This window comes from Penicillium macrosclerotiorum (assembly GCF_028827735.1).
Source record: "Penicillium macrosclerotiorum strain IBT 26536 chromosome Unknown utg000003l_segment0_segment0, whole genome shotgun sequence".
Classification (NCBI taxonomy): Eukaryota; Fungi; Ascomycota; class Eurotiomycetes; order Eurotiales; family Aspergillaceae; genus Penicillium; species Penicillium macrosclerotiorum.
In genome coordinates this window covers 126,727-140,720 of record NW_026643083.1, presented here as the reverse complement: position 1 = coordinate 140,720, position 13,994 = coordinate 126,727, and the positions used below count along the sequence as shown (strand labels likewise).

At 54.0% G+C, this 13,994-nt stretch overlaps 6 protein-coding genes across 6 annotated transcripts; 3 read left to right on the top strand and 3 right to left on the bottom strand.

The window, feature by feature from the left end:
• Positions 1–470: 470 nt before the first annotated feature.
• N7462_002937 (uncharacterized protein) lies at positions 471–1,607 on the bottom strand (the record flags this gene model as incomplete). Its single annotated transcript, XM_057074663.1, has 1 exon — positions 471–1,607. One exon carries the CDS (start codon positions 1,605–1,607, stop codon positions 471–473), a length of 1,137 nt encoding a protein of 378 aa, XP_056934168.1.
• A 94-nt stretch (positions 1,608–1,701) lies between these two features.
• On the top strand, positions 1,702–2,269 carry tim9 (protein transporter TIM9; the record flags this gene model as incomplete). The annotated part of the gene is made up of 3 exons (XM_057074662.1): positions 1,702–1,709; positions 1,828–1,897; positions 2,078–2,269. The coding sequence occupies 3 exons, from the start codon at positions 1,702–1,704 to the stop codon at positions 2,267–2,269; spliced, it is 270 nt and encodes an 89-aa protein (XP_056934167.1).
• A 1,450-nt stretch (positions 2,270–3,719) lies between these two features.
• N7462_002935 (bifunctional alcohol dehydrogenase/S-(hydroxymethyl)glutathione dehydrogenase) lies at positions 3,720–5,339 on the top strand (the record flags this gene model as incomplete). Its single annotated transcript, XM_057074661.1, has 5 exons — positions 3,720–3,740; positions 3,955–4,069; positions 4,192–4,327; positions 4,386–5,023; positions 5,125–5,339. 5 exons carry the CDS (start codon positions 3,720–3,722, stop codon positions 5,337–5,339), a joined length of 1,125 nt encoding a protein of 374 aa, XP_056934166.1.
• A 1,227-nt stretch (positions 5,340–6,566) lies between these two features.
• Positions 6,567–7,652, top strand: N7462_002934 (putative 1-aminocyclopropane-1-carboxylate deaminase; the record flags this gene model as incomplete). The annotated part of the gene is made up of 1 exon (XM_057074660.1): positions 6,567–7,652. One exon carries the CDS (start codon positions 6,567–6,569, stop codon positions 7,650–7,652), a length of 1,086 nt encoding a protein of 361 aa, XP_056934165.1.
• Positions 7,653–7,871: 219 nt separating this feature from the next.
• On the bottom strand, positions 7,872–9,494 carry N7462_002933 (inositol-3-phosphate synthase INO1; the record flags this gene model as incomplete). The annotated part of the gene is made up of 3 exons (XM_057074659.1): positions 7,872–8,561; positions 8,618–8,771; positions 8,851–9,494. The coding sequence occupies 3 exons, from the start codon at positions 9,492–9,494 to the stop codon at positions 7,872–7,874; spliced, it is 1,488 nt and encodes a 495-aa protein (XP_056934164.1).
• A 2,317-nt stretch (positions 9,495–11,811) lies between these two features.
• N7462_002932 (sugar porter family MFS transporter) lies at positions 11,812–13,600 on the bottom strand (the record flags this gene model as incomplete). The annotated part of the gene is made up of 5 exons (XM_057074658.1): positions 11,812–11,963; positions 12,022–12,511; positions 12,598–13,112; positions 13,168–13,341; positions 13,396–13,600. The coding sequence occupies 5 exons, from the start codon at positions 13,598–13,600 to the stop codon at positions 11,812–11,814; spliced, it is 1,536 nt and encodes a 511-aa protein (XP_056934163.1).
• Between the last annotated feature and the right edge of the window lie 394 nt (positions 13,601–13,994).

The following is a 13,994-nucleotide window of genomic DNA, read 5'->3' as shown; positions in this document are numbered from 1 at the left end:
TGTGGAAAAGGGAAATCCTGGGGCTGGGCCCAACAACCAAGACCCAAGCTCAACAGAGAAGAAGAGGGGGAGGGGGTTGGGTTGGGTTGGGTTTAAATGAGGGATTCGGCGGTTGTAGGTGGGCAAGGAAACCGAGGGAATTCAAAGGACGATAGAATGGATGGGAGCAGGGCTCTCCACAAATAACGAAGTTGACAGGATGAGATTGTAAGGGGTGGGGAGGGAGGAAGAAAGGGTAGGCAGGGTCTCGATGAGGGGCGCGGACACGGGAACAGCAGGTGACTAGGGATCGGCGAGGAGAAAGGTGAAGAGGCGAACACGAGGCGAAAGGGAAAGGGGAAGGGGAGGGGGGAAGGGGGAGAAGATGAGGAAGATGAGGAAATAAGAAAATGAGAAAATGAGAAAATGAGAAAATGAGAGGTCGAGGACGGGAGCGCAGGAGTTTCAGAATTGTGAGGTTTCGTCGCAGTTCAGCGGCGAAGGAACCGGGGAACGAGGAATGGGACCCCCGGGTTGCTATGAATAGAGGCTCCGTCCGGGTTCGCCTCTGCTTCACCTGCTGGTGCTGGAGAAGGAAAGGATCTGAGCCACGCGATGTCGCGGTGCTTGGGACCAAGGTCGAGACCCTGGAGACAGGACCCGTGGGATACGTGGGACGTTCTTATCAAACGAAAGACAGAGGGAGAGGGAAGGGGGATGCTATATGGAGATGAGATGCTGTATAGATGCGGTATAGAGATCTCGTATACTCCGGCGGTTGGTCCCTCCACGAGGTCACCAAGTCCCAGAGTCACACTATAGAATCCGTATAGGACGGAGTATATGATACGGACTATATGGATGCGCGGTACATCTGGAGAATCCCCTTCCCAAAAACAAAAAAAAGGAGCCACATGCGAAGTATACAGCCCGGTTCCTCGCGAGCTTCGAGGGATTCGGAGCGCTCGACCCGGACGTAATGAGACGACCATAAGTGGCTCCCGTCTGGCAGTCCAGCGGCCCAGAGTTCCAGTTCGCTGCCCTGAGCGAGCGAGAGTCTGGGCCCGGGGCCCATTCGGTTGGGAACCAAAAAGGGGTCTTCTCGTCGCCGGATCCAGGAACGCGCTCCATCGGTTCCAACGTCGGGGGTCAGGGTGGGGGGAGGGGCCCTGCTGGGAGCAGAGACGGGCATCCGAGATCAGAAGGAGAAAGGAGACACTGTCAAGAGAAGAGAGAAACCGGAGAGGAGGCAGAAGGGCCCAGCGACCATCAAACGCCCTCATGAAATCCGTTGTAGTGTCCGTCTCTCGGTCCGGCTGGACAGTGAGACCGTCTCCCACTCGCGTCCCCGAGTTCGCGGGAGGCGCGAACCTGCGACCCTGCGACTCCGCTCGCCGTTGGCACTGGGGACTGCAAGCGGCAGTCACGTGGTGTGTCGTGTGGCAGGGGATCACCTGACCCAGAACGACGAGAAGATCACGTGTCCTGTGATGGTTCGCCTGGTCACGTGGGATGATTCCCACGATCACCTGACCAGGTCGGCGGACAAACGTCGGGGCGACCGAGAAACAGCTTCGGAGCGAGCTCCACGGCCGACCGTCTCCGAGTTCCTTTACAACAGACTTCATTCTCTCACTCTTGCTTCAAACCCCCCCCCCCCCCCCTAAAAAACAACGAACTTTAGAATTCTCGTTCAATTCTTCCATCTTTCAATCACACATCATGGACGGGTATGTGCATATCCTCCTCGGGGGCCTTTATCGCTTTTGGTGACGACCTCTCGCACTGGGGCTCCTTCAAAACTTGTCAAGTTTGTCAGGGAATGCTCCAGATACTAATTGCCAACAGTCTCAATGCATCGGAACAGCGCGAGTTCGCCGCTCGCATGGAGCGCAAGCAGCTGAAAGAGTTTATGACTGTACGCCCTTACCACCCCCCTCCCCCATCTCCATTTACCTTGGCGCAGTCTCGTTCGAACTGGAGACATTTCGACGGGACCAAGATCACCAGTTGGGGGCTCCCTGTGCCTGGTCTTCTCGACAGATTCTTTCTCTGGCGGCTGCAGGATCTAACTCATTCATCTTCGTCCTTGATCTAGATGTACTCCAAGATGGTCCAGCGCTGCTTCGATGACTGTGTCAATGACTTCACCACCAAGTCCCTCGTCAACCGGGAGGAGCAATGTATCATGCGCTGCGTGGACAAGCACCTCAAGAGCTCCCAGCGCCTGAATGAGCGCTTCCAGGAGCAGAATGCCGCCATGATGCAGAGCGGTCAGCTGCCCCGGTAAAGCAAGAGCTGATCCGACCCTTCGGGATCCCGATGGGGATGGGGTGTTGTGGCGTCTGAGGGAGGGAATACGTCAGATGGATCGGGAACCGGGCCATTGAACGGAGCCCAAAAATGGGGGAGGAACAGAAACCGATCCATGTGCATACACCCCATCACACCTCTCGGGGCGAGGCGAGTCCGTCTTCGAAGCGGTACTTCCTCGGCTCGCGGGGACAACTCTCCTCTTTGGCAGTCGATTTTGGGATGCTCCGGGTGGGGATCCTACCCCGGGTGGTCTTGCTTCCTTCATGTAGGTCTTCTGGACGGGGAACAGGAACCACACGGGCTCGGCTTGCTTTCATGTACCATAGTGATTTGGACGGGATGGGCCGGGGAACCTAATGTGCCCCGGGCTGCCCGATCCCCCAATATAAAAAAGTGGCATCAACACCCTTCCATGTTTGACCTCGAAGACCCCTTGCGGATCCGAATGACGAATATCTCCTCGGCCATGTATATGTACCTCCCGCCCAATAAACCATGGCCCCTGTCGCGATAGACTTGGAGAACGGAGAACGGCTGGCGCAGCCGCTGTTGACTCCGATTGAGAGTCGTTGCCAGAACGCAGCCCGAGCTCCACTTTTAGAGTCTCTCGAGATAATTTGATTGGCCCGCTGCGGCTGGTGCCGGGCTGGTTTTCAGAGCCGGAAAATTTTGCCTGTTCAGGACTCCGTTCACCAAGACGGACAGGATAGCGGAATGGGGTCGCGATCTGAGCCGGGCACGGCCCGTCTTCCGGGTCAACTCAACGGCAGGGTTGAGGGGATTCGGAGAATGACCGGAGAGATTTCTAGACCGAATGGACTTCTTTAGAAAGGGAGGATAGCCATTGAAGACGTCCAAGAGCCGAGTCATGATCTAGACGAGCCATTGGATGGCGATCAGGATCGTATAGTACAATTTCGCATGTACCGGGTTGTATCGTTATACTTCCTCCACTCGTTGCGAATGCCGGGGCGAGTCTTGACACAGTGTGGTTTGTCGTACATTGACTGTAACATGCAGTAGTCTGTAGACTGCCTATAGTACCTATAGTATAGCATGTAGGATGCAGTCAGTAGTCTACAGGAATTGCCGCGACAGCTCGATCGCTCTACTGATCTGGTGCTCCAGTGCTGGACCGGACCCGATCCCCGGTCTCCCCTCATCCCCTCCTCATCTCGTCTTCTCCTCTTCCCCCACTCCCCTCACGTCGTCCTATCTTCTATCCGGCTCCACTTGTCCTTCAAAAACCCGGCTCTTCCCTCGTCTCATTCTGCATCCAACGTCTATCGTGCGTGTCACCCTTATATGCCCTTCCCACCCCCCCCCTCCCCTGCTTCGGGCTCCCCTCCCTTCCCGTGAACTTTTCCGGCTAACCCCACCATAGGTGGAACAAGAGAAAAACTTCACCTTCAGACCATTCCACCATGGCTAGCACTGTCGGAAAGGTAAATATTCCAGTCCGAGCTTCCAGCTGCTCTGAAAAGATCCAACTGACGATGAGATGTAAAATTCCAGACCATCACTTGCAAGGTAAGGCACTTAGTCTTCTCCGAACCCCGCCACACGTTATGACGTGGGCCAATCCCTCTGTTTTTGGACCACCTATCTCGTCCCACGCAATTGGGACATCCCCATCAAAACTAACCGCACAATCGATAGGCGGCCATTGCCTGGGCAGCCGGTGAGCCTCTGTCCGTCGAGGACGTCGAGGTCGCTCCCCCCAGGGCCCACGAGGTGCGCATTCAGATTCACCACACGGGTGTCTGCCACACCGGTAAGCTCCGCCCTGGGACCCCGCAATAGAAAAACCCAGAGGAAAGATCGAGCGACAGGGAGAGGGAGAGAAAGAAGACAAAAAAACATCGATCCGACGAACTGCAAACTAACTTGAATTAGATGCCTACACCCTGTCCGGCAAGGACCCCGAGGGAGCCTTCCCCATCGTCCTGGGACACGAGGGTGCCGGTATTGTCGAGTCCGTTGGTGAGGGTGTGACCTCCGTCAAGCCGGGCGACTACGTTGTCGCTCTCTAGTACGTACAACCCCCTCGCCAAACCTCATTATTCGCAGGCTAATTCAGTCCTGTGCAGTACCCCGGAATGCCGTGAGTGCAAGTTCTGCAAGTCTGGCAAGACCAACCTGTGTGGTAAGATCCGTGCTACCCAGGGCCGGGGTGTCATGCCTGATGGCACCTCGCGCTTCAAGGCGCGTGGCAAAGATATCCTGCACTTCATGGGTACCTCCACTTTCTCCCAGTACACTGTCGTGGCCGACATCTCAGTGGTGGCTGTGACCCCCAAGATCTCGACCGATCGCTCCTGCTTGCTGGGCTGTGGTATCACCACTGGCTATGGTGCCGCCGTAGTTACCGCCAAGGTTGAGCAAGGCTCCAACGTGGCTGTCTTCGGTGTGGGCTGCGTTGGTCTGTCTGTCATCCAGGGTGCCGTCAAGAACAAGGCCGGCCGTATCATCGCCGTCGATGTGAACGACGGAAAGGAGGCCTGGGCCCGCAAGTTCGGAGCCACCGACTTCGTCAACCCGACTAAGCTGTCCGGCAAGACCATTCAGGAGCACCTGATCGAGATGACTGACGGCGGGTGTGACTATACTTTCGACTGTACTGGCAACGTCGGTGTCATGCGGGCAGCTCTGGAGGCCTGCCACAAGGGGTGGGGTGAGAGCATCGTCATCGGTGTCGCAGCGGCTGGCCAGGAGATCTCCACTCGGCGTAAGTGCAACGAATTCCCCGACCTCGAGACCGTCTTTGCCGGGCAATTTTCTTGTTGGATTCGACAGGGCTGTGACTGACTCTTATTTGTTTCTATTTAGCATTCCAATTGGTGACTGGTCGTGTGTGGAAGGGTTGTGCCTTTGGTGGCATCAAAGGCCGCACCCAGCTGCCCGGCCTGGTGGACGACTACCTGAACGGCGAGCTCAAGGTGGACGAGTTCATCACCCATCGGGAGCCCCTCACCAATATCAACACCGCCTTCGAGCAGATGAAGCAGGGTGACTGCGTCCGCTGCGTTGTGGATATGAAATAGATTGTGTGATTGTGTGATATAGTTGTGATTCCCAAAAGGCGTGAAATGTGCAATGAATTCCTTTTTCTTGTGAGACGGGCACTATGTGCGGAGGCTGGAAGTGAATGAGAATATCTGAGAAATTATACGAGAATGATACTAGTACCAGAAAGTCTGCAGTTTTCTTTTCTGTAATGCCCATCTAGGAGTCCTCAAGAGCGGCATCGACGGACTTTGTAGGACTTCCTCGACCTCACCCAAGGTCCTCACGCCCCCGCAGCACCTTGTGAGCAACTCCCAAGGCATATCCTTACAACCGAGATGATTTCTGGGTGGGACTGGTCAACCATTCCTGAAACCTCTCCTCGTTCTCATCTGGTCGCCAATCAATCGCTTGTAGGGGCAAGACTCTCTTTGCTTGCGGCATGCCATAATGGGTCCTGAACTTGCATGCATGTACCGCGCAGGATATAGACGACTCCGACGCTTCCTGTCCGATGATCGTCCGGGAATCCTGGACCTTCTCGCTTATTATCGGCTGCTCTGATGGCAAGCAGAGGATTTCGATCTGTTCGTCTTCGTCCAAGAGAGACTGTAGGTCACAACAGGCACGGGGATTGTCCGAGTTCCCCACCTTCTCCGCAGTGCGCGATAAGCAATGGACCGACTTCGGGCCAACTCCGGAAGAATAATAGATACTCGGGATATTCAGGGCACTTGCGAGACCAAGCCTGATAGCGCCAGAGTTCTGCATTTCACGTACCGCCGAATGAGGCGATCTTGACGGCGCGCAAGACAGAAGACATGAGAGGGGAACAGGGCATTGGCACTTTCGAGGCGGGGGCCTTCTCCTTCTTGGGCGTCTCTCCACCAACGAGGAGCAACAGATGCACAAGGTGCAGGTTAAGCAGAAAGCAAGTGGCATGTAGTGTTGCTTGACTCCAATTGACTCCAATTCTTCCGGTATCTTGTCCGTCGTCGCTGGGATATAAACGAGTCCCGGGCACCCGATCTGGATCGAACTTCATAGTTGACCCTCTCTCTCTCTCTCCTTTCCTCTCCGGACTCAATTCAGTTATCATATACCCAGTCATCTTATTGAACGCGCCACGGCCAAGTTCTTAATAAACAACCCCACGCGCACGCCTGATCACTTTGTTTTGACAGAACAGATCTGTATATCTCTCTGCATCCCAATATCTCACTCCCGCACCCAGCTCCACTTCCCCCTCTCCATCTGAATTCATCATGGCCCCCGCCCAAGATCCCCTGGCGCTTCCGGAGCCCTTTGCCTCCATCTCCCGAACATCCCTCCTGCTGGGCCCCTCGCCCATCCATGTGCTCCCCCGCATCAGCGCCGATCTCGCCCGTAACAGCCCCCACCCACCCGTCACCATCTACGCCAAACGCGATGACCTGAACTCCGCCTATGCGTACGGCGGGAACAAGACCCGGAAACTCGAGTACTTGCTGGCTGATGCCCAAGCCCAGGGCTGTGACACCCTGGTCTCTATTGGTGGCGTCCAGAGTAACCATACTCGCCAGGTGGCCGCCGTGGCAGCCCGCACCGGCCTCAAAGCCCGTCTGGTCCAAGAGCACTGGGTCGATTGGGTCGACCAGGGATATGACTCGGTGGGCAATATTCAATTGTCCCGGTTGATGGGCGCCGATGTCCGGCTGGATCCCTCAGGCTTCGGCATCGAACATAAGACCACCGTCCAGGCCGTCGTGGATGAGTGCAAGGCCAAGGGCGACAAGCCGTACTACATCCCCGCCGGTGCATCTGACCATCCACTGGGTGGTTTGGGATTTGCCCGCTGGGCCTTTGAAGTGCGTGCACAAGAGCAGGAGCAGAACGTCTTCTTCGACACTGTGATCGTCTGCGCCGTCACTGGCTCCACCTTTGCCGGAATGATCGCCGGCTTCAAGCTTTTAGAAAAGTTGTACCCCGCCGATCCCAAACGGAAGGTGATCGGAATCGATGCTTCAGCCACTGTGGATGCGACGCGCGCCCAGGTTCTGCGCATTGCCCGGAACACCGCGTCCAAGATCGGCCTGAACGAGAACGACATCACCGAGGCGGATGTGATCCTCGACGACCGATATCACGCGGGGATCTACGGGATTCCGGACAAGCAGACATGGGAGGCGATTGAGTATGCGGCCAAAATGGAGGCCTTCATCACTGACCCGGTCTATGAAGGCAAGAGCTTTGCTGGCATGGTGGACCTTATTCGTCGGGGCGAGATCCAGGGTGGCAATGTGTTGTATGCGCACTTAGGTGGGCAGCTGGCTCTGAATGCCTACTCGGACCTAGGGAAGACCAAGGAATAAGAAGACATACGACGTGTACCTGAATTGAAACACACAATTAAAGAAGATCGAAGGAACTGATCTGTAAAGAGAGAAGACTACAGCTTGAAATAGTGAAGCACAAGTATAGGATGAATATCACGTGTAAATTGATAGTAAAAAATGAGGGACTAAAGTTGGAATTCTAGGCGGCAAGCGCCCATTAGGATTGAGAGAGGCATCCCACAAGAGGAACTGGTCCTAGAGCAGCTTGTGCTCCAGGGTCATCTCCGACTCAGGCTGGAGACCAACGCAGGCACGGAAGATGTTAATCAAGGCGGAACGCTGCTTGCCCAGAGCGTTGACCACAGGGGTGCCAGGGGGAGTCAGAGGGGCCTTGAGCATGTAGCTGAGAACACTCAGCACGCTGTGGAAGCCCTTGTACTCGGCACCCTCGCTATCAGCCTTCCAGCTGACACGAGTCATCATTTCGGCGAGCACAACCAAGTCAATGATGAGAGGAGAGGCCAGCAGTGAGTCCTCACAGATATTGAACAGGCTGATGGTCTGGTGGCCGCCCATGAAAATCTCGGCGTAGTACTCATCCAGCGCGCGCTTGTTGTCGCCCACGGCAGGCATGTACTTGATCACAACAGTGTGGTCGGGGTGCTCATCCTTCTGGTAGAGAATGTGGTTGGCCGCAACCATATCATCCACCACGTTGGACTTGGAAATCTCCTTCGAGCGGAACTGCTTCTGCGAGCTCAGGTTCTTGCCGTCATTGTTACCCAGGTGGTTGTAGCTGGCAATGGAGGTAAGCTTGATACCAGCGTTGATCAGGAAGTCCACCAAGGCGGACTTCATCTTGGTCTGGCCGGACTTGAAGTCATCACCACCGATGAAAGCGTTGTGCTGTTCAGCAAACTGGAGAGCACCAGGCACAAAAGTGTTCTGGGGGAGCCGTTAATGAAGGGGGCGTTCTCCAAGATCGAAGCAATCGCGAAGACAGTGGACGGAGAAACCTCCTCGTGGCCAGTCTTGATCGAGTTGATCAGGTTTTCGGCAGTGTCGTTGACGCCAGGGATGATATCCGCATAGCGTTCAGTGTTGGCGGTCCACATGATGATCACCTTGTCCAGGTCATTTTGGGCCTTGAATTCACTATAGAGTTGTCACGATTAGCACATTTTCCACATGATGATTGATGTTGCGCGAGTTCGAAAATCTAGGGGCCACTAACCGAATATCCTTCTGGATCTGCTCCACGTGAGCCCAGCAGGCCTTAGTGCCTTCCAGAACGTTGTCGGCACGGTCCCCCTGGTTGGAGGCAATGAAGTCCGGGTAGTAGATACTGGGCAGGGGCTGCATCTCCGCCATCTCCTTACGGACCAGAGCCTTGAGACTGGGATCAAGCACTTGAGCACGGTCCATCGAGGCCGCAAGGTTCAGGCTGGAAATATCCCAACCCCCAATGACGAGGTCATTGGGGTGGACCATAGGGAGCAGGTCCCGGAAGGGAATATTGATCTCTTCGCCGGTCTTGCCATCGGTGCCAAGCTTGACAGTGGAGCTCATGATAAGAGAGCCATAGTAGTTGGCCTTCTGCTGACCCTCACGGGTCTCCCAGGACAGACCACGGCGATTGGCGAGAATACCGGCGGTGACAGTGGAGCCGTTGTTTCCACCCCAGCCGACCAGCATCATACCGACCTTGCCGACCTTGCGGTCAACCTTGAAGTGGTAGTTGGTAGCCTTGGGGGTAGCAACCAACTTGTTGTCCGCAGTGCGGGTGACCTCAGTGGTCTGGTAGGCGTACTGACTCTTGATCTCATCGTCGGTGTAGACGACATTGGGAGACTGAACAGTAAAGAGAGGGGGTGGCATCTTGGCGAGCCGACCCGTTCACGGTGCCATTGGCAACATCCGAGCTAGCGTGGGGAGCCATTGCGTTCACAGGGGTGTTGAAGAGAGTTGAGAGGTGTGGTGAACTGAGAAGAGTTGGATGCTCTGGATGGATTTACTGCAGGTATAATGCGTAATCCGATGCCCCTCCACGGTTGGAAGTGCGTCGGCCGTTGAACGGGTGGTGCCGCCTAGGATCATGTTAGTGAATTGAGAATAGATTGGAGCGAGGTCGAGAGCCATTGGGAGAAAAGCATGGCTATTGACGACTTTGAGGGCCGGGGAGGAGGGCCGTAGGCCAGAGAGACTCACGAGTTAAGCTGTGTGGCGAAAATTTTGCCGGTTGTATGTGATCACTGTCTCGAGGAGAAGTGATCGAACCTATTGACAAGGCTTATACGAACCGAGTAGGTTGGAGGGAAAGAAGACGATGTTGTTTGCAGGAGGAAAGTGTGGGTGGGCGTCGCACATTTAAATACACCCAACTTGGGAACAGGCAACATCCTGCCACGTGAGATCCGCTGGTCTCCGGGGCGCTTCTCTCTCCCCCTCCTTTCGTCGACGTCCCCCCTATTTTACGATTATCCTGTTCTCCATTCTCGGCTTTTATTGCAACTTGACTTTTTTTTATCAATCTCACCAATCAGACCAAGCCATGCCCTCCGGATCTTCCAAAATGTTCCAGGAACAGCCGATTGTTGGGCACTAGCTCCTCCGAGCCGAGAATGCGGGCGACTGCCATCCGGAGCCTACGGTTTCCACTTTGACCATCTGGGCCATGGTCAATGCCAATTCATCGGTAGAATCCGTGATGGTCCGAACGCTATTCGATAAAAGAGGCCTGTTCGAACAACACTGGCGACTCCAGTCCGATCCATTAATATCATGCTCTGGACCAATCGTCGCCGCCGTGGGCCATTGAGCGCTCCGTTTTCGGCCAGATTTTTCGGGTAGCCTGGTGGGCTCGCGTAATCTGCTTAATCCCGCTCAGGGGTTGAATTCCTTCCGAACGCATTCGGTGGCCCTGATTCGACTCTCTGGTGTCTTGTTCTTTTGATCATACAACCGCGTCCGTTTTCTCCTGTCTACGAAGTACATGCGACAATATGCGATGTTGTTGCCGCACTGGGGTCCCCCTCTCTCCGGGGCCCGACCCCTCGGACTTGCACCACTGGGTGATCCGTGCTCGAAAATAAATAGGAACCAAAAAGAGAGGGGCATTGAATCCAACCCGCGGCGGGGCTCCAAGTTTTTCTCCCGCATAGGCAGAATGGCGGTCTGCGTCGTATGTTGTCCAATTCTCGACCCCCCTAAGAGGGTTCCTGCAGATGCTGTGCTGGTGCTGGCCACCGCCCTTGACTGAAACCAAAGCCAATAGAATACTTTCTTGAATCTCCGGAGGGGTGCGACTCCTCCCAGGTCTCGTAGTTGATCTTCCTGTCCTAACTAGCACTCTAACAGTTATACAGGACCATTCAGCTTTTGTCGTATATCTGAAGCACGCGACTGATCATCTGCCCGAGTCCTTATGTTTGCGATATCGCTCCGAAGCTCGCAGTCATCTGCTCATCTGCCCTTGCACTTGTGATTAATGAAACAAGCTATCTGGTTCTGCCTCGTAATTCAACATCAACGACAATTATTTTTTTATCTTTTCAGTCAAATTTATCTACATAGGCACGGATCTATTCTATAATCATAAGTACCTCATGTTAACTTTGTGGTCTAATTATTCCAGGAGCTGTCCTCCGGATTCCGATCTGAGTGTGCTAAGTGTTCAAGTTTTTAATGCGGCAGTGAATAGAAATAAATCTTGTCAATGACACATGGGGATTATCTGTTCAGCTGTTTTACGCCCTATAATAATGGCAAACAAGAGACCTTTCTGCGACTATTTATGTCAATTGAATGTTGCCAAATATTTGACTAACCTAGGTAGCCAACGCATTATGTTAGTCTCTGAATGTCTTCCTTATTTTCACTTGTTTTTGGCCACTCTCAGTAATCGTCAATCATCACTTTCGGCTGCTTTTAGAAACCGGTCTTTGGTCTTTGGTCCTTCTTCTGAAATATATGCAGTGCATGAGACGAATAAGTAGGGCGAGTTAGATGGACCAGAACAATCAGAACACACTGGCAAATTTGCGTCTATTCACTTCCGTGGCTAGCTAAAACGAATTATGCTGATTGTTCCATACGACGAGGAAGAGAGATTTGAGGGTTTGCTTCGTTGAAGCCTGTAGCCATGAAGCCATGGATTCATCCTCTGGAAACGCCGTTGACCAAATGCTGTCGTCCTTCAGGCTCGGCTTGACGACCCCAAACACTCGATGTGCTCCTCGATTGAGGTCTTGTGCACTGGCATTGGTTTGACACCATTCCGTTCTGCCAGATGACTCTCGATACCGAATAGACGGGACATTTCCTCCAGTGTACGTCCTCGGGTTTCAACTGTTCGTTCTGTCAGCGGCATCGCAAGTTTGACCCAGTGGGTCATACATCCACGTACCCAGCGCGTATCGGACGAAGAAGAAAGCCGCCACACAAATCGCAGTGTAAATGATATACAATCCCCAGCCAATGGCATCCGCGATTGGTGGACTCGCCTGGGCCACGATATAGCATGCTGTCCAGAGAGAGGCAGTGGTCAGCGCATTGCCTTTGGCACGCATGGAGACAGGGAAGATTTCGGCTGCATATGTCCACGACCCAACCCCCCAACTGATATTGAAGAAGACATAAAACAGATATGGGAAGATTATAATGGTATAATTCGCAGGATCACCCGGACTGTGCTCTGCGTGCCACTGCAGTACAGTGATCCCGATCATTGCCCCCATCATCCCAATCGTTCCGATCTGTAGCCACACTTTTCGCCCTAGTCGGTCGAAGAAAAAGATAGGAACCCATGAGAAGACGAAGAGGACAATGCCGACACCACCGGTCGCAAGGTTGGCTGTGCGAGGATCTTTGATTCCACCACGCTCAAAGAGTGATGGCTGAAATAAAGTCAGTCCTGACCTCTTCACGTATCGAACAACGACAGCCTAAACTTCGAAAAACATCGAGATGAAGAACAACTTACCGTGTAGTAGAGAATAGAGTTGGTGCCAGTGATCTGTTGAAAGAACTGGACGCCCATTCCCAGCAGAGTCACGCGCAGCACCGGCATCGCAAACATATCCCCCCATGCGACCTCGCTGACGGCGTGCTCAAAATCGATGGATCTTTGGATTTCCTGCATTTCCCGCTCTGCCGCCTCTGAGCCATGAAGTCGAGTAAGAACTTCGCGCGCACAATCATGCCGGTCTTGGCTGGCCAACCATCGAGGGCTTGGAGGCAGCCAAAACCAACAGCCCAGTCCCAGAACCACGGCAGGAAGAATTTGGATGGCAAGGGGAATGCGCCACCAGCCGTCAATCTCCAGGAAGTTACATCCGTAGTTGATCCAGAACGCGACAAGTTCTCCGAGACAGAGAATCATCTGCTCGATGGCGACAATTCGTCCCCGGATCGCAGGAGGCGAAAGTTCGGCCACGTACAGAGGAACCCCCCGGCACAGGCGCCGACTCCGTAGCCCAGGATGACTCGCCCGATGGTCTGTTCGTTTCAGTACAGATGAACTAGAGACTGTGGATGACTATGCCCCAGTTACTCACAATCTGTGCAATTGAATACGAAACGGTTTGAAGTATCGCTCCGACGATGAACACGAGACACGCCACAGCCAACGTTCGTTCACGACCGATCGGGTCCGCGAGATAGCCGAGCGACATGGCTCCAATGAAACATCCGACATCGTAGAGTGAGACAACAGTTCCCGTCACCCCTGGATAGGGTCAACAAACAGAAAAGGAGATCCCAGTTGGCCCTCGAGACTCACAGGAGTTCTTCGGATGCATCAGATCGATCCATCGCTTGTCTGCCACGATCACCCCCATCACCCCTTGGTCATACCCGAACAGAAACGCGCCGAGCGACACAAAGGCCGTTACAGCATAGAGATAGGCGTTGCTTGCTATGCGGACCTGGGACGAGTCAATCCCTGGAGGTGGCAGGATAGGTTTGGTCTGCTTCAAAGAGATCATCATGGCTGGATGCTGAAGAAGAGATAAGAAATCTGGCAAATATACGAGAGACGTGGAGGGTGCCTCGTGCTTTATAGAACATACCCTGTGTATCAAGGTATGGGGACGTCCGGTATAGAAGCCCTAGCCATCCCCAGTTTCCCCAGTTGGAGGTCGACTTTCTGGGGTAGCAAAAGCTCTTTTACCCTCGGCAATAGTCCGACCCTGTACCTTGAATGACGACTTTCGGGGTGTTGCGGGCCAAAATGCCCCGTTCTGTGCCAATCAAGGGCTGTTTGACGAACAAGTGGTTGATCTTGTTCCCGGACAGGAGCAAAACAGGCAATTTTCCCCCGCGATTGTTTTGGTCTGTGCTTTCATGCCTACGGGGAAGCGTCAATGGCTTACTCCTTCG